General features: G+C 41.8%; 1 protein-coding gene across 2 annotated transcripts in view; it reads right to left on the bottom strand.

Annotated features, from left to right (window-relative positions):
* The window catches only part of zc3h18 (zinc finger CCCH-type containing 18), a 293,021-nt gene that overhangs the window by 212,089 nt on the left and 61,692 nt on the right, over positions 1 to 19,240 (bottom strand). For both annotated transcript variants that reach the window (XM_073070500.1, XM_073070499.1), the window contains exons 6-8: positions 17,084 to 17,176; positions 16,530 to 16,681; positions 342 to 453 (exon numbers count right to left, since the gene is read on the bottom strand). In XM_073070500.1, the coding sequence (XP_072926601.1) occupies positions 342 to 453; positions 16,530 to 16,681; positions 17,084 to 17,176 (357 nt within the window). The remainder of the gene's footprint in view (positions 1 to 341; positions 454 to 16,529; positions 16,682 to 17,083; positions 17,177 to 19,240) is intronic.

The raw sequence follows: 19,240 nt of genomic DNA, 5'->3' as shown, positions 1-19,240 counted from the left end.
GGTTAAAAAAAAAAATGAGTGCAAACTTTCAGAAAGGAAAGAGATAAATACTAAAAGGGAACAGGCTATGGAAACACTGCAACGGTGATTATATTTAAACAAATCTTCCAGAACAAAAACAAGGAAGAGCCAAATGGCCCTGTATTATTGCAGGAACATCCAATGACACAATGAGCAACCATAATCTCTTTGCAGTTCTGGCAAACCAATTCCTTGGCTAGTCTATTCACTGTCAATTTCAGAATTTTGACTGCAATTGTGAAAAGAAGAGCAAAACTACAACAAATTAATCAGGTTGGAATGCATTCAATAGCATATAATGAACTTCTCAAAGTGCTTACCCTGTAGTGATAATCTGCCTCTGTCCACTGGACCCTGAAGTTTTCATATTGTCCACCACGCCAATATCGCTCAGCCTCATGCTCATAGTAGGGAGTTGCATAGGGATCAGGTCTAAGGACAAGATAGAAAAAAAATTAATTGAGCTGTAGTTTCCATCCTGCAATGTATAAAAGTGAGCTAACAGTAAGTTAGTAATACATAAAAACATGTTCCTTATTGTAACTTTGGTGGTTCTGTAATATGTCAATCTTCCACCATTGCCATCTGTGCACAGGATTACACCATCAACACAGCTAATGAGGGGCTCTATTTAGATCTTCACCTAATACCTGCGAACAACACTTTACTACACTTTGATCAGGACATCAGGAGTGGGAATCCAGGCTGGTTGCTTTCTGGAACTAGACATACAAGTGTCTCCCCTGCTCAGTACAAACTCTGGTTTGTACATTTTGGTATGTAAGATACCTGCACCACCAAGTGTTCTGGCAATAACTGTACCTCCCAGTCTGGAACCTGTGGCTGAGGTTTCAATGCTGCTTGGGTAGATTGAACACAGGTCACTACAGCATAGTACAAGCTCTTTGGCCCATGATGTTTTGCCGACCTTTAGAACCTAGTCTAAGATCAATTTAACTCTTCTCTCCTGCGCAACCCTCTTTTTTCATCCATGTGCCTATCTAAATGCCCCTAATGTATCTGCCTCTGTAACTACTCGGTACTCTATGCACCCACTCTCAGAGTAAAGAACGAAAACTCTGACATCCCCCTATAATTTCCTCCAATCACCTTAAAACTATGCTCCCTAGTATTAGCTATTTCCGTCCTGGGAAAGAGTCTCTCGCTGTCCACTCGATCTATGCCTTTTATTATCTTGTGCACCTGGAGAGGTGGTGAATAACAGCCACTGCAAAGAGTACAGAGGAGTTTGGCAACTTAGTGCATTGAGATCTCCCATGCACTATCACATGGCAATCATGGGTCAATTTCACTAAAGCATTCAACATGAAACTAAATGGTCTGCTCATCCCCTGTTGTGACATGTTTCTCCACCACCAATTTTAGCAGCATGCCTGTGTAACAGATGAGTGGCTTCTTCTGGAATAGTGAACAGAGATGGCAAAATAACACAGCATTTGGGGAGGAACAGGGCAATTTAAGCAGAAGGGCTGGAAAAAACTGTCCGATATGTATGGTAACTCTCATAACCAATGTCGCCCACACTAGAACACACAGGGGAGGGGCAGAGGACAGATTGAGTTATGTTGGCCCTCTCACTCATCAGTACTCTGCTGGAGGGAGATCATTGCTTACTCAAAATCCAGTGAATTAGTTCTGCTTCATGACTAAGAGAAATTCTCTGGAAATTTTTTATTCAATCATCACATGATGAACTATTTCTAGCTGGTGATGAACTACCTTGAATCAATGGGCAGTAACAGGAAAGGCACTCCTGATGTGTTCAGGAAACAGCTTGAAGATGGTGACCAGTGACAATGTTGGAATGGTATGTAAATTGGAAGTTCCAAGTTGAGGCAATACCAATTGTATTAATCCAAATGATTTAGCAAATATATAATCATAACAGCTACTTAATGGTAAATCAATCTCCAATCAATAGAAGGCATTAAACAGAACCAGGATGAATAAATGTGGTACTGCCAACGTTAGAACATCCAGATGATATGGTGTAAGGTGAGCCAAGGCAAAAAGAGAAACACTGCACATGAAGCCTTCTGTGGTTGGGGTTGACCATGTATGTTGTGTCCCAGCTGTCTACATGATACACAAGCCAAGGCAGTACAATATGGAGAGCAAGCTCCCCTTCTCCACACAATTGATAAATCCAAAGGAATGACAGAGACCAACACAGTCTGGCATCAGCAGCATTGCAGGCATTGCCAGTAAGTGTTGAACTCAACATAGGACTGCCTGAGGGAATCAGCTCCTCAGTGTTTCCTTTTATCTTTCCTCTGTGTTTACTCCCAAAGCCTTCCCCATGAGTGGGTACAGCCATAAGGCAGCAAAGGCATGAAATCACAGTTTTTCTTCTCCCAGATGAGCTACCAAGCACTATTAATATAGGAGCGAAATATTAAAAGTGAAATTAAAATGAGGGCATGATTTGAAAAAACATTTAAAAATGTTCTAAATATATGAAAGACTTAATTAAGGACATAGTGACAGCAAGGCATTTGATAAGATACTCCATGAAAGGTCTATTGAGAAAGAAAGGAAGCATGGGATCCAAGGGGACATTGCTTTGTGGATCCAGAACTGGCTTGCCCACAGAAGGCAAAAAGTGGTTGTAAACAGATCATATTCTGTATGGAGGTTGGTCACCAGTGGTGTGCCTCAGGGATCTGTTCTGGGAACTCTTCTCTTTGTGATTTTTATAAATGACCTGGATGAGGAAATGGAGGGATGAGTTAGTAAATTTCCTGATGACACAAAGGTTGGGGGTGTTGTGGATAGTGTGGAGGCATGTCAGAGGTTACAGCAGGACATTGATAGGATGCAAAACTGGGCTGAGAAGTGGCAGATGGAGTTCAATCCAGATAAGTGTGAGATGGTTCATTTTGGCAGGTCAAATATGATGGCAGAATATAGCATTAATGGCAAGACTCTTGGCAGTGTGGAAGATCAGAGGGATCTTGAGTTCCAAGTCCATAAGACAATCAAAGCTGCTATGCAGGTGGATTCTGTGGTTAAGAAGGCATACGATGCACTGGCCTTCATCAATCGTGGGATTGAGTTTAAGAGCGGAGAGTTAATGTTGCAGCTATATAGGACCCCGGTCAGACCCCACATGGAGTACTGTGCTCAATTCTGCTCGCCTCACTACAGGAAGGATGTGGAAACCATTGAAAGGGTGCAGAGGAGATTTGCAAGGATGTTGCCTGGACTGGGGAGCATGCCTTATCAGAATTGCCGAGTGAACTTGGTTTTTTCTCCTTGGAGCGTCAGAGGATGAGAAGTGACCTGATAGAGGCGTACAAGATATTGAGAGGCACTGATCATGTGAATAGTCAAAGGCTTTTTCCAAGGGCTGAAATGGCTAGCACAAGAGGGCATAGTTTTAAGGTGCTTGGAGGTAGGTACAGAGGCAATGTCAAGGGTAAGTGTTTTTTTTTTTACACAGAGAGTGGTGAGTGTGTGGAGCGAGCAGCTGGTGGCATTGGGGGAGGCAGAAACGATAGGGTCTTTTAAGAGACTCCTGGATGGATACATGGAGCTTAGAAAAACAGAGGGCTATGTGTAAGCCTAGGTAGTTCTAAGGTAAGGACATGTTTGGCATAGCTTTGTGGGCTGAAGGGCTTGTATTTTGCTGTAGGTTTTCTATGTTTCCATTACTTAATGCTTATTGACAGCAACGACTGTATTAAAAGGTTTAATCAACTTTAAAAGTAGATAAACTACCAAGCCAAGATAAATTTACCCTAGGCAATTAGAATAGGAAATTGTAGACACCAACCATATTCAAACTGTCTGGCTACAGAAATAGTGCTTGTATTTTTCAGGACAGTTAATACACTCTCCTTTCATGAGAGAAGAATGCATAAATGAAGCAGTTACTAGTCAAACAGTATAACTTCAGCAGCAGACATATTACTGTAATCCATTCTAAGAGGTGTATGCATCATTTTGAAAGATGAGTTAAGCTGAGGTAGCAGGATTTGTGAAGGGAAAACCACACTCTACTTGCTTGATTAATTTATTGAGAGAACTGGGTAGGTTGGTGAGCTTTTACCCAAAGCTTTTACCAAGGGCACTGATGAGCTCCCACATAACAGATTAGTCACAGACTTAAAAACCCAGGGAATCCAAGGAAGAGCATAATCTGCTCCACCAGCAGGAAGCAAAGGGTAATGATTGATTGTGTTTTGGTTCTGGAAAGCTGTGACCAGTGAAGATTGACAGAGTTCAATTCAGCCTTGCTTTTTATATATATATATAGATATTTATTCAAGGATGAAGTTTGCTACTGAGAAAAGAGTGGCCATGTGGCTGTCAATGAGAAGGAAAGCTTTCGACACCAGGGAGATGATGGTCTGGTCAGTTGGGCTAAAATGGAGAGATGGAATTTAATCCAGAGAAACCTTCTTTTGCGTATGTGAGAATACACCCATCCCCTCCCAAACTACCAACCACCCACCCTCATCACTACAAACCTGCCTAACCCCACCCCCAAACAAAGCTGCCTACCGTCTGCCCCACAAACTAACCACACCCCCCGCCAACCAAACAACCAATCTGCCTACTCCTGCCCCATAACTACCAACCTGTCCATCTCCTGCCCCAACCAGCCGCACGCCCCTGCCCCCAAGCTACCAGCCGCACACAACCCGCCAAACTACCAACCGCACGCCCCCTGACCTGCAAACATTTATTTATTTAGAAATAGAGCATGGAACAAGAGCTTCTAGCCCAACCCAGCAATCTATCTATTTAACCCTAACCTAATCACAGGACAATTTACAGTGATTAACCAGCACGTCTTTGGAACGTGGGAGCACTCAGAGGAAACCCATGTGTTCATGTGAAGGACATACAAGCTCCTTCCAGATAACATCGGAATTGAACTCAGAGCTGCCACATGCTGTAATATGGTCCCGCTAATTACTGTGCTACAGTGGAACCTTAGAGTGCCTCAAGGACAGCAGGAAATAATGGAGGAGCTCACCTGGAATGATTCAGCACAACAAATCATCTCTAGTAAATATAATTACTGAAGAAATTATTGGTGCTGAAGAGCAACAATTTCCCAGGAACTGATGACCTGTAGCCTGGGATAGCAACTTTTGAAATGGTGAATGCACAATTGATCTTTCAAGATTCCAGATTCTACATCAGTTTCAAGGTAATTATAAGCTTAAGGAAGAGAGTATAAACTGGGACCATGGATCAGTGAGCCTAATAGGGCAGAGAAAATGCTGGAATCGATCAAGTATTAGCTACAAGTAGAAATTGGACAAAGCTGGGATTATTTTCTCTTGAGTGTAGGATGAGGGGTGACCTGATACAAGGTTATAGAATCGTGAGGGAGGAAATGTCAAATATCAGGGGGCATGGCTTTAAAATGAGAAGGGGGAAGTTTTGAGAAAATTTATGACAAAACTGTTTTTACACTGACAGACAGACAGAAGAGGTGGGGAATGGACAGACATAGACCATGTGCAGGTAGATGGGATTAGATTAATTTGGCATGATAACTGGCACAAATATGATGGGCTGAAGGGCCTGTTCCAGTACTGTACTATTCTATGTAAGTTTTAACAGGGTACTTCAAAGAAAGAACTTATGAAAGGGAGATCATATTTAATAAATTCAAATTTTTTGAAAATGAAGTTTGCAGAATAGCAGAGTTTGTGATGCAAGTGGATTTTCAGAAAGCATTCACAAAATATCCTGCAGAAGGTTATAGTTAGACCACATAGGCTTTAGTGTGGTGGACTGTGGGACTATCTTCGGTCATACCCCTAAATGACAATTGGAATCATTCAGCCCACTAGTTCCATGCCAGCTCCCAGGGAACCAATCCTATCATCATTTCTCTTACTCTCTCTCATATATACCTATCAATCCCTCTGATAGCTTTTCCAATTAACTTACTTTAGTGGTAATTTCATGGCCAATTAATGTATATTCTCTCTCATATATACCTATCAATCCCTCTGATAGCTTTTCCAATTAACTTACTTTAGTGGTAATTTCATGGCCAATTAATATATCAATACATTTGGGGCAGCATGGTAGTATAGTAGGATTCAATTCCTGCCACTGTCTGTAAGGAGATTGTACATTCTCCCTGTCACTGCATGGGATTCCTCTGGGTATGCCCGTTTGCCCCCACATTCCAAAGTAGTACAAGCTAGCATACTACTCTTAAGTTATGACAGTGCTGTAATGACACTGGAAGCACGGCAATTCTTGACTCAGAGAGTGTTCGAACATTACAACACAGTGACAGGCAGTTTGGCCCATTGAGACTGTACCTTCACGGTGTAGTTTTTGCCAGGGGACTGACCAGCAGTTGGACCTTCCAGATACAGCTGTATTTTTACTATGGTCAATTGAAACACCTTGACTGCACACATTTGATCTCCATTTAACTTATTTATGTGACTTCTAAAACCAACTGGCTGCATCAGTGATAATTTGCTGTGTCATAATAAAAGTGGTGAATACTTATACAATCATTTTGTGTTTTATATTTTTAATTAATTTAGATCACTTTGTAAAGATCTGTTTTCATTTTGATGTGAAAGGGTCTTTTCCTTGTTGTTCGGTGTCAAAATAAGCCAAATGAAATCCGCTGTGATTCAATGTTGTAAGACAATAAAACATGAAAACTTCTTGGGGGGGGGGGGAGGAGGTGAATATGTTTGATAGGGACTATAGATAAAGTGACACTAGGTGCAGGAGTATCTGTACGTAAGATGACTCTGACAGAAAATAATAAAGTGACAGAGTCCTGGCAAGAGGAACTCATCTAGGTAGCAGCAGAGCATATGGGAACAGTAGCACAGTGACTGTCAGTGTAAGTATCAGGTGTAGAGTGTAAGCGTAAGGTGACAGAGCATGGGGGTGGGGGGGAGATGAAAGGTACTGAGGGGCTGTCGAAAAGAGTGGCTGACACGGATGTAGTGGTAGTTGGATGAGTTAATGAGTTGATCTGAAATGGGAAGGGAGGGGAAATGTAAGTCTGGTGTGGAATTCCTTTGTAGCTCAGAGAAATTAAAGTACAAGGTAAAGCACATGACCAAGACATTCATGGTAAGGCTGATCTAGAAAGTTAAGATGCAAGGGAATCCATGGTGACGTGGTGACGCTCATTAAATGAAGCAATAAAGGATAACTTCTATTCTTTAGATGGAGGAAATCTACATACTTTTGGAAAAGAACTGTGAATAGATCTGAGCAAGAATCAGCAGAACTAGTTTTGAATGCGCAGCGGAGAACTTAACATAAATTTTGAGAGGACCTCTCATAAAAGCAAGGATGTAACGTTGAGGCATTATAAGGCATTGGTCACACTTTACTTGGGAGTATTGAGAGCAGTTTTGGGCCCTTTACAGGCCAGCATTAGAGTCCAGAGGAGGACCATAAGGAGGATTCCAGGAATAAAAGTATTAACATATGGTGAGCATTTGATAGCTCTGGTCATGCACTTGCTGGAGATTAAAAGAATTAGGGCGGGGTTTTATTGAAACTTATTGAGTATTGAAAGGCCTAGATTGAGGATTTGGAGAGGACATTTCCTGTGGAGGGGTAAATCTAGGACCAAGAGGGCACATCCTCAGAACGGAAGGACATCCATTGAGAACAGAGATGAGGAGGAATTTCTTTAGCCAGAGTGTGGTGAATCTGTAAAGATCATTGCCACAGACAGCTGTGCAGGCCAAGTCACTGGAGGCTGATGAGGTCTTGACTGGTAAGGGAGTTGAAAGTTACAGGAAGAAGGCAGGAGAATGGAGCTGAGAGGGATTACAAATTAGCCATGATAGAATGACGGAGCAGACTTGAGCAATATGAAGAACTGATCAGGGGACAGGCAAATTCTCTGCTGAAATAACAGCAATATTTTTAAGGAATGTTTGAGAAACGGGCCACCTGTATCATACACACACATACCATGTGCAATTCAGTTTTTTTAGTACTATGTATTGCAATGTACTGCTGCCACGAAACAACAAACTTCACAACATTTGCCAATGATACCAGCTTTAAAGTTACAGTTTGATGGAATGCACTCCTACCACTGCTCATGGCCCTTAGAACAAACATGGGTGCCCAGTTTTCAGCTGCCAGCTCAGTTCTGAGTTTATGCTATTTGCTCAGTCCTAAGCTATAATAATTTGATGATTTCACATACCAAAAAAAAAACCTCTTGCAGGACTTTGAAGGGCTTGAATAGTTTGGAAGAAGTGCTTTTGTTTTTAAGTGATACCAAGAAGTGCTTTTCCAATATGACCAATCCACACCCCTGAAGTCTCCAGGGGAAACAACCTCCAGTGCACAAAGCCATGCTGACTTTTCGTAATAAGACTCTACTTTTCCAGATGTGCGAATATTCTATCGCCGAGAATCCTCTCCAATAATTTCCTTACCACAGACGTCCAGCTCTCCTGGTTCGTCCCATTTTCCACTTTGAACAGAGGAACAACACTCGCTATTCTCCATTCATCTGGACCTCAGAGGATTGAGAATAAAAAAATCCATGTCAAAGCTCAGCAAGCTCCTGCTTCTCTCAACCTGGGACAGATTCCAATAGGCCCTAGGGAATTTATTTGCCTTAAAACTCTTCAAGAGATACAACACTTTTTCATCCTTGATATCAACATGCCCTAGAATATCAGAATACCTTCCCTGATCTCACTTACCTCCATGTCCTTCTCTAATAAATACTAATGCAAAATACTTGTTTACTATGCCACCACTTTCTTCTGGCTTCAGGCACAAAAAATTCCTCCTTTGTTCTTGAGTGATCCTATCCTCTCTCAAGCTACCCTCTCGTTTTTAACATATGTATAAAATGTCCTAACTCCACCATGAATGGTCCTAAATCCGGCTGTGAAAGGAGCGTTGGGCAGGAGGCTAGAAACACCGTATCGTAAAAACCCAGTGCTATAGAAACGCCAGAGGTTCCAAAGACCTCAACCCCGCGAGAGGAAGGATTTTCCATTGGCTACAGGACACTGGCCAGCTATTGTCAGTGACTTCTGCCCCAGTAGCAGTGATGGACTTAAGATGATAAAATATCCTCTTCTGAAACTGACCCATAATTGCACCTGCCAAAGAAAACCAATTTTGCACCCACCTTGTCAAGACCAACAAGATTTTTTCCAACAATATCACATTTCATTTTCTGAACTTGTAAGACCAATCCAAGATCCAAGAAATCAATAATCACAAAGATAACCTTCTTTGTACAATGAGACTGTATACAATATTCTAAATGCAGTCTCAACAGGATGCTGTAATCTACTGTTTGTACTACAGAAAAAGAGAAAAGTGATCTACTGCATTTCCCAGTGTATAGGATGAATAAACACTTCTTGGGCTTCCAGCCAGGTACAGGTATCGATTATAACCGACGTTTCAATGACAAACTCTGCCATCTTCATCACTGATGATGCCCGGGCATGTCTAATCTGGAGGTATTTATACACCCCTCTCCGCCCCCCCCATAGTCTGTCCCTCCTGATTGCTTAGTTCTCATCCAATCAGGTTTCTGCTCTTCCACCTTGCCTTCCAGTTCTTCCTTAGCGCTGCACCTTTGTCTTTGTAAAAATTCGTTTCCTCTAGTTTTATTTCAATGGCTTCCTTTACCAGGCGGTGCTAAAAGCCATTGGCATGGCACAGTAGTTTTGTACCTCAGTCAGTCCTCTGCCCATTGTAAATGCAATGCTCTGCTAACACCGATTTCTCCAGGTAACCCAAACAAATACATCGCCTGAGTAACTTGATGGGGGGGGGGGGGGGTTTCACTGTGCATCCTGTCTGGCTGATATACTATGCTTTAGAAAATATTGTTTGTGCGTCCTGAGGGTGGCTAATGTTGTACCTTTAATTAAGGAGGACTGCACAGTAAAACCCAGGAACTACAAACCAATAAGCCTAACATCTCTGGCATGTTATGTTACTGCATTCTGAGGGATTTGATTAGGGACAGTCTACATAGCTTTGTGCACCAGTTAGAACTGGATTTTTTTAAAGTACCGTAGATTCCGGATTTTAAGCCGCTACTTTTTTCCCACATTTTGAACTGCTTTGAACTTTGCGGCCTTTAATACGGAGCGGCTAATGCATTATTTTTTTTCATGCTGCCTCGTAAACATTTTGCCTCGTAACAGTAGACCAATAAAATTGATGAGTAGTTCACAGAGGTCCAATGAAATTGTACGATAAATCAAGCGCACTTTCACAATTAAATTATTGTAAATCAGTCATTTGTACTCACCCTCATCAACATGGAAAACACTCGAAGAAAAGCATTGTGCTGCCTTTATGGCAGTTATTTAGTTTATAATATTTTCGCTTAGTAATTCATTTTCTAGTTAAAGTTAGAAGAGTTTTAACTATATTTGTTTTCTGTACTACATCGCGGGATGCTATGACGTCACACCCGGTTTCGCCGCGTCTTGTGGGATACCAGTTTGCGATAAACGGAAAGGAGGGGGGGAGCGGCGGAGCCAAAACGCTGCTTTTAAGTTAAAGGCGATCAATAACTTTTCCTGGTAGGCTGCAGTATATATATTTTTTACCAGTCGTTAGGAGATATTGGAATGTTGTTCAGTAAAGAAGTATACGCAACGTATATTTAAAAGTAGCCGCGTTACGGGCACGGTTCGAAAAAAAGCATTTGCAATATGTATTTGTTTTTGTTACCATATGGATTTAATTAAAAGTTAAAAAATCCTCACGTGTAATATCTTTCTGTGTAAATATCTCATATTACAACGTGGGACACCTGCGGCCGAAAATCCGGTGCGGCCTTTACAAGTAAAAAAATTGATTTTATTTCTAAAATTAGAGCCAGCGGCTTTTAATCAGGTGCGCTCTGTAGTCCGGAATCTACGGTAACCGAGTATGTTGATGACAGGAGGGTGGTAGGCAGTTTATATGGACTTCGCTAAGGCATTTAATAAAATTCTACATACTAGGTACTATGGAAACCGAGCAGGTGACAGGAAGCAGGGATTTTAAAAATTTCTTCAGCAGTTTGATTGGGGCACGACTGCGCAAGCGCGTGGACATCAGCCAGTGAGAACAGCAAGAAGAGTTTAAAGGGAGACGGTTATTTCTTCAGCGGTTTGATCAGGGCATGACCGCGCAAGCATGAGGGTGTCAGCTAGTGAGAATAGTGAGAAGTGTTTAAAAGGAGACAGCCTTATAGAGCAGACATCAGATTAGGAGGGAGACAGAGTAGGAAGGTTTTGGCTCAATGGGATTAAGGAAAACCCCAAAGCATTCTACAAGTATGTGAAGAGCAAGAGGCTAAAACATGAGAGAATAGGACCAATCAAGTGTGACAGTGGAAAAGTGTGTATGGAACCGGAGGAAATAGCAGAGGTACTTAATGAATACTTTACTTCAGTATTCACCATGGAAAAGGATCTTGGCAATTGTAGAGATGACTTACAGCAGACTGAAAACCTTGACCAGGTAGATATTAAGAAAGAGGATGTGCTGGAGCTTTTGGAAAGCATCAAGTTGGATTCGTCACGAGGACTAGACGAGATAGAAACATAGAAAATAGGTGCAGGAGTAGGCCCTTCGGCCCTTCACCGCCATTCAGTATGATCATGGCTGATCATCCAACTCAGAACCCTGTACCTGCTTTCTCTCCATACCCCCCGATCCCTTTAGCCACAAGAGATGTACCTCAAGCTACTGTGGGAGGCGAGGGAAGAGATTGCTGACCCTCTGGCGATGATCTTTCCATCATCAATGGGGATGGCAGAAGTTCTGGAGGATTGGAGGGTTGCAGATGTTGTTCCCTTATTCACGATAGGGAGTATAGATAGCCTGGGAAATTATAGACCAGTGAGTCTTACTTCAGTGGTTGGTAAGCTGATGGAGAAGATCCTGAGAGGCAGGATTTATGAACATTTGGAGAGGTATAATATGATTAGGAATAGTCAGCATGGCTTTGTGAAAGGCAGGTCATGCCTTACGAGCCTGACTGAATTTTCTGAGGATGTGACTAAACACATTGATGAAGGAAGAGCAGTAGATGTAGTGCATATGGATTTCAGCAAGGCATTTGACAAGGTACCCCATGCAAGGCTTACTGAGAAAGTAAGGAGGCATGCAATCCAAGGGGAAATTGCTTTGTGGATCTAAAACTGGCTTGCCCACAGAAGGCAAAGTGTGGTTGTAGACAGGTCATATTCTGCATGGAGCTCAGTGACCAGTGATGTGCCTCAGGGATCTGCCCTTACTCTACATGATTTTTATAAATGACCTGCATAAGGAAGTGGAGGGATGGGTTAGTAAATTTGCTGATGATGCAAAGGTTGGAGGTGGTGTGGATAATGTGGAGGGCGGTCAGAGGTTACAGCGGGACATTGATAGGTTGCAAAACTGGTCTGAGAAGTGGCAGATGAAGTTCAACCCAGATAAGAGTGAGGTGGTTCATTTTAGTAGGTCAAATATGATGGCAGAATATAGTATTAATGGTAAGATTCTTGGCAGTATGGAGGATCAGAGGGATCTTGGGGTCTGAGTCCATAGGACACTCAAGGCTGCTACGCAGGTTGACTCTGTGGTTAAGAAAGCATACGGTGCTTGGATTGGGGAGCATGCCTTATGAGAATAGGTTGAGAGATTTCAGCCTTTTTTCCTTGGAGCGACGGAGGAAGAGAATAAATAAGATGATGAGAGGCACTGATCACGTGGATAGTCAAGAGGCTTTTTCCCAGGATGAAAATGGCTAGCACAGGATGCCTGTTTAAAGGTGTCTGGAAGTAGGTATAGGGGAGATAGCAGGGGTAAGTTTTTTTTTTAATGCAGAGAGTGGTGAGTACATGGAATGGGCTGCTGGCAATGGTGGTGGAGGCAGATACGATAGGGTCTTTCAAAATACTCCTGGACAGGTATATGGAACTCAGAAAAATAGAGGGCTATGGGTAACCCTAGGTAATTTCTAAGGTAAGGACATGTTCAGCACAGCTTTGTAGGCTGAAGGGCCTGTATTATGCTGTAGGTTTTCTATGTTTCAATGTTTCTAATGGTGGAAAGATATTTCTTAGACTGGAGGTAAGTGACTAGTAGCCAGGGGTCAGTACTGGGCAACTGCTATTTGTTATCTATATCAATAACTTGGATTAGGATACACAAGGCATGATTAGTAAGTTTGTAGATGATACTTGTAGACAGTGAAGATGGTTATCAGGACTTAGAGGGATTTTGGTCAGCTGGGTAAGTAGGAAAATGGATGGCAAATGGATTTTAATTCAGATAAGTGTGAGGTATTGTGGGAAGGCAAATCAACAGAGGACAATAGCACAAGATGTTAGCGAAGCCATATATGGAATTTCGTTTTCAATTTGGGCTATCCTGTCAATGGAAAGGTGCCAGTAAGCTGGAAAGTGCAGGAAATATTTACGAGGATGTTTATGAGGGTCTAAATTTTAGGAGAGAAATTAAGTTATAATTCCATATTTCAAATGGCCTGTTACCATACTGTATGGCTGTATAATTGAAACAATGAACCCTTCAGTCTTCTGTTCCAATCTTCTTGCAATAAACACTGAACGCTGCACAATACGAGTTCTTTGGCCCATATTAATCTACTCCACAATCAATCTAATTCTTTCCTCCTACAAAATCATAACCCACCATTCTTTAACATCCATATGCCTAGCTAAATCTTTATTGTATCAGTCTCTACCACTCCTCGGAAGTGCACAAAATATAGAAACAGATAGCAAAAGTTATATAAAGCGGAAGAGGGTGGCTAAAGTCAATGTCGGTCCCTGGGAAGACGAGAAGGGGTAATTGATATTGGGTGATATGGAAATGGCTGAGACACTGAACAACCATTTTGTGTCGGTCTTCACTATGGAGGACACGTCTAATATGCCAAAGAAGGATGTTATAGACAAAATGGGAGGTGAGGACCTTGATAAAATCACTGTCACTAAAGAGATAGTGACGAACAAACTAGAGGGCCTAAAGGTAGATAGGTCCCTTGGTCCTGATGGGATGCATAACAGGGTGCTGAGGGAATTGATGGAGGTTATAGTAGAATGTTGGTAATCATTTACCAAAATTATCTAAACTCTGGGCAGGTCCCAGCGGACTGGAAGACAGCAAATGTCATGCCACTTTTTAAAAAAGGATGTGGGCAAAAGATGGGCAACTATAGGCCAGTTAGCTTAACACCTGTAGCTGGGAAAATGCTTGAAGCTGTCATTAAGGAAGAAATAGCAAAACATTTGAAAAGAATAGCTCCATTAGACAGACGCAGCATGGATTCAGAAAGGGCAGGTCCTGCTTGACAAACTTACTGGAGTTCTTTGAGGACATAATGAGTGCAGTGGGTAAAGGGGAACAGGTGGATGTCGTATACTTGGATTTTCAGAAGATGTTTGATAAGGTGCCCCACAAGAGACTTATTTAAAAAAACGGATGCACAGAGTCAGGGGAAGTGTATTGGCATGGATAGTGGATTGGTTAACCAATAGACGGCAGAGAGTTGGTATAAATGGGTGTTTCTCTGGTTGGCAGTCAGTGTTGAGTGGGGTGCCGCAGGGGTTGGTATTGGGCCTGCAGCTGTTCAACATTTACATTGATGATTTGGAAGAGGGGACTGAGTGTAGCGTAGCAAAATGACACTAAACTGAGTAGAAAAGCAAATTGTACAGCGGATGTGGAGAGTCTGCAGAGGGATATAGGTAGGTTAAGTGAGTGGGCCAAGGTCTTGCAGATGGAATACAACGCTGGTAAATGCGAGATCATCCACTTTGGGAGGAATAATAGAAGAGCAGATTATTGTTTAAACAGTGAAAGATTGTAGCATGCTGTTGTGCAGAGGGTCTTGGGAGTGCTTGTGTATGAATCACAAAAAGTTGGCTTGCAGGTACAACAGGTTATTAAGAAGGCAAACAGAATGTTGGCCTTCATTGCTAGAGGGATTGAATTCAAGAGCAGGGAGGTCATGCTGCAACTATACAGGGTACTGGTGAGGCTGCACCTGGAGTACTGTGTACAGTTCTGCTCTCCATACTTGAGGAAGGATATACTGGCTTTGGAGGCAGTGCAGAAGAGATTCACCAGGTTGATTCCAGAGATGAAGGGGTTAACCTATGAGGAGAGTTTGAGTCGCCTGGGACTATACTCTCTGGAATTCAGAAGAATGAGAAGGGATTCTATAGAAACATACAAAATTTTGAAAGGGATAGATAAGATAGAAGTAGGAAAGTTGTTTCCATTGGTAGGTGAGACTAGAACTAGGGGACATTGCCTCAAGATTCAAGGGAGAAGATTTAGGACAGAGATGAGGAGAAACTGTTTTTCCCAGAGAGTGGTGAATCTGTGGAATTCTCTGCCCAGGGAAGCAGTTGAGGCTTCTTCACTAAAAAGATACAGTTAGATAGATTTTTACATAGTAGGGGAATTAAGGGCAATGGGGAAAAGGCAGGTAGATGGAGCTGAGTTTACGGACAGATCAGCCATGATCTTATTGAATGGCAGGGCAGGCTCGATGGGCTGGACTGCCTACTCCTGCCCCTATTACTTAAGTTCTTATTCCAGGCACTTGTAATTCGAGTTTTAAAAAACCTACTGCTAATATCTTCCCTAAACTTTACTTTATCACCTTAAATGGATCCCCTCTTATATTGGCCACTTCTGCCTCAAGAAAAGATGCTGGCTGTCCTGTGTAAATATGCCCCTCATAATTATACAGACCTCTATCAAGTTGCTTCTCATCTTCCTTCAGTCCAAAGAGAAAAGTCCTAGCTCACTTGGCTTTGCATGTTAATTTTCAGTAATGGGACCCAGGTTCCATAAACATCAATCTCTGTTTAATAAATACTCCAGCTTTATTTGTCAAGTAGATAGGATCACATTTTTCCTCATTAAGTTCCGTTTGTCATGTCCCTTCACATTCATGTAGCTTGTCCCCACTCCTTTCACAATCATTACAAACAGACAGAGATTAGTGAATAGCAAGGGACCCAACACAATTGCTGCTGCACTGGTCACAGACTCCCAATTATTCCTTATGCTCCCATTCTACCGAATCAACTCTAGTATGGCACATTATCAAAGGCCTTCTGAAAGTCCAAATACACATCGTTTATCCTATTCTGCTCATTACAAGAAAGCTCTTAATTGATTAAATGCATTTTCTTTCACAATTCTCTGTCAACCACACCAATCTTTTTATCACAAGTATCCAGAACTGGCATACAGCTGATAAAGAATGAAACACCAACTTGAACTTGTCACAAAATGCCAGTAATGTACAATGTAACATTCACCATAAGACCTTCAACAAAATAATGCAGTTAGCAAAGATGAACTATTTAAGATACAGTATGAGGAAGAAAATCTAAGCCATTAGCTTCCTGTTCCCTTCCAGGTATCAAACTTCTGTGGAAGGCTCCTTTTGTTAATACTTTTCTCACGAGCAAGTGGCAGAACAATTTTCTCCTCAGACAAATTATGCTCACCCTGGTTCTCTGATGTCTCTTGCAACACGACAGTTCCAGTCCCGATAAAAATCATTTTCTTTGTCAAAATCATCATCTCCAATGGTGACATTGAATCGCTTCTCCTCAAAGTCTGGCTCCTGTTCCTTTCTGATGGTGGCTTTCTTCAACATCTGAAAATAAAAAGAGCAGAAACTGAGTAGATACCAGATATTTTAGTAGCAACTCAGCAGGTTTCTCACAATCCATCGGTCTTTTTGTCCCCCACAACCCCACATACATTGAACCTCATGTAATTTGTTTGATGCCTTAATTGCAATATTTTAAATATGAGCTGCAATTATCGTTGCCGATGACATAAGCTACAAACAAGGGCCACTTTTGGTACACCAACTTCCACGCGACAGTGTGGTTCAATTCATTGCCAGAATTCGTACCTCAACGCAGAGAATAGAACCAGGACAGCACTTCAGAAAAGGATTAAGGGAGAGCTACACATTGTAAGAGCAATGCTCTGCTATCAGAGATAAGAATAATAAGTTATTTTGTATTATCTGGGGCACATTATTATTTACCTCTTTTGCATGCCGCAGGCCTCTCTCCCATGCACTTTCTGCTGGAGGCTCCAATGGAATAGGAGGCATCAATTCTTCAATTACTGGAGCTCCCTAGTCCCAGGAGAAAATAAACCTATGTTAAACCACATGCTGTCAATACTGTCAGTAAGTGTACACATCTGAGAAATCAATGTCTGAGGCCAGGCAGAACCTACAGCTCATCTTAATAAAGGGCAAAGACTTCTTTTGGCAACTGCAGAGGGCACCAGAGGTATGAAACTAAATTTTATACATCTAGCCAATATACATGTATACACCTAGCCAACATATCTATTTCCACATACATGCACTCTACACCCAGAAAACCAACAGTTCCCTGGCCCCAACCATCCTATCTGAATCCAACAGAGGCCTTCTCTAAGGAAGTCTAATACTGCAAGATTAAATTCCAAAATATAACCAGAAGATGGTGCCAGCGATTCTTGCTACTGAAGGCAACATCATCAAGACACTTTACAAATCAACTTCTTTCACTTCTTTAGCAACATTTTTCTTTAAGATGTAGTTCTGTTACTGTTGGAGCCTGTTATCTACATTCTGCCATTGTGCTTTTATGCCAATCGGGTGATCTGCTGCTTCGCTGTCTGCGACAGGGTTCACGAGCAAAGCATACAACATGGAGGCAGAAAAGCCTGGAGACAGGGCACGAGCCTGTGATCAACCATCTCTCACTGATTTCACCGAGGAAGACTGAAATCATTGAGGCAGATGCAGAGGGCGAGTGAGTGTTCAGCACCATCTACTTGCCTCTCAATCACTGCTGCCGGAAAAGATGTCTACATGTGGAGGTCTCTCTCTCTCTCTCTGTGCTGTCAAAGGATGGTGTCGGAAAATGTTTGTTTGCCATGGTTTGCAGATTTGGACTCTAATTCAGGTTTATGATGTGTTTTAGTTCTGGTCACTCTTTTTTTTGTTACTACTTTTGGGTGATTATTAAACCAGGGTGGCCTGCAGATAATGAACACTAAGCTGAACTGAAATATGCCTTTTGATTTTGTTTTATAGCTTATGTTTTTGCTCTTTTTTTGTTGCCATTTCCACTTTTTTTGTGTGTGAGGGTATTGTTGCTTTTCTTTCAACAGGTTGGGACAATGGCTCTTTTTCATGTCTGTCTGTCGGGAAGATGAATTTCAGGGCTGTATGCCGCATACATAACCAATGTACTTTGAATCTTTGATAATCTGGCACACACTCATGGTATTCAATGACTGACAAAGCCAGAACAAGACAGTAGATAGATAAGTATGGCAAAAATACAGGTTTTAACTCTGCTAACAAGTACATATGAGGAACCTTTCCCTACAACTCTTTTTACTCAACAGCATCCCCTGCAGGTAGCTTCCAGCAACTGCAGTGCTTGGTGAGACTGAAGACGAAAGCTTGGGGCATTAAGGTGATCTGCATGTGAAGCTTCATGTAAGGAAATTTCAGGTTTCAGAATCAGAATTAATATCAGAATATGTCATGAAATTGTTGTTTTACAGCAGCAGCTCATTGTGATGTATAGTAATAAAACTATAAACTACAATAAATATATATTTAGATACATTATATATATTAAATACATTATATATTTATATATACACAATAAATATATATTTAAAATGATTAAGTAAGAGGGTAAAATATACTGAGGTGGTATTCATGGGTTCATTCTCCATTCAGAAATCTGATGGTGAAGGGAAAATAGTTCCTGGAACATTGAGTGTGTGTCTTCAGGCTCCTTGATGAGAGCAATGAGAAGAGATGGGTGATGGGGGCCCTTAATGAAGGACGCCACTTTTTGAGTCAACACCTTTTGAAGGTGTCCTGGATGCTGGGGAGGCTAGTGCCCATGACGGAGCTGGCTCAGTTTACAACTTTCTGCAGCTTTTTCCAGTCCTGTGCAGTGGATCATCCATACGAGATAGCAATACACCAATTAGAATGCTCCCCACGGTACACCTGTAGAAATTTGCGAGCGTCTTTGCTGACAAACTATTTCTCCCAAATTTCTAATGAAATATAGCTGCTGTAATGAGTGCCTTCTTAGAATTGAAGCAATACACTGGGCCCAGGTTTAAATTGTGTTATGGAACTATTCTGAAGATTCTGTACCTGAGTGGGTACAGAAAG

The sequence above is a fragment of the Hemitrygon akajei genome, chromosome 17 (assembly GCF_048418815.1).
Source record: "Hemitrygon akajei chromosome 17, sHemAka1.3, whole genome shotgun sequence".
NCBI lineage: Eukaryota > Metazoa > Chordata > Chondrichthyes > Myliobatiformes > Dasyatidae > Hemitrygon > Hemitrygon akajei.
This window is presented reverse-complemented; position numbering and strand designations above follow the sequence as displayed.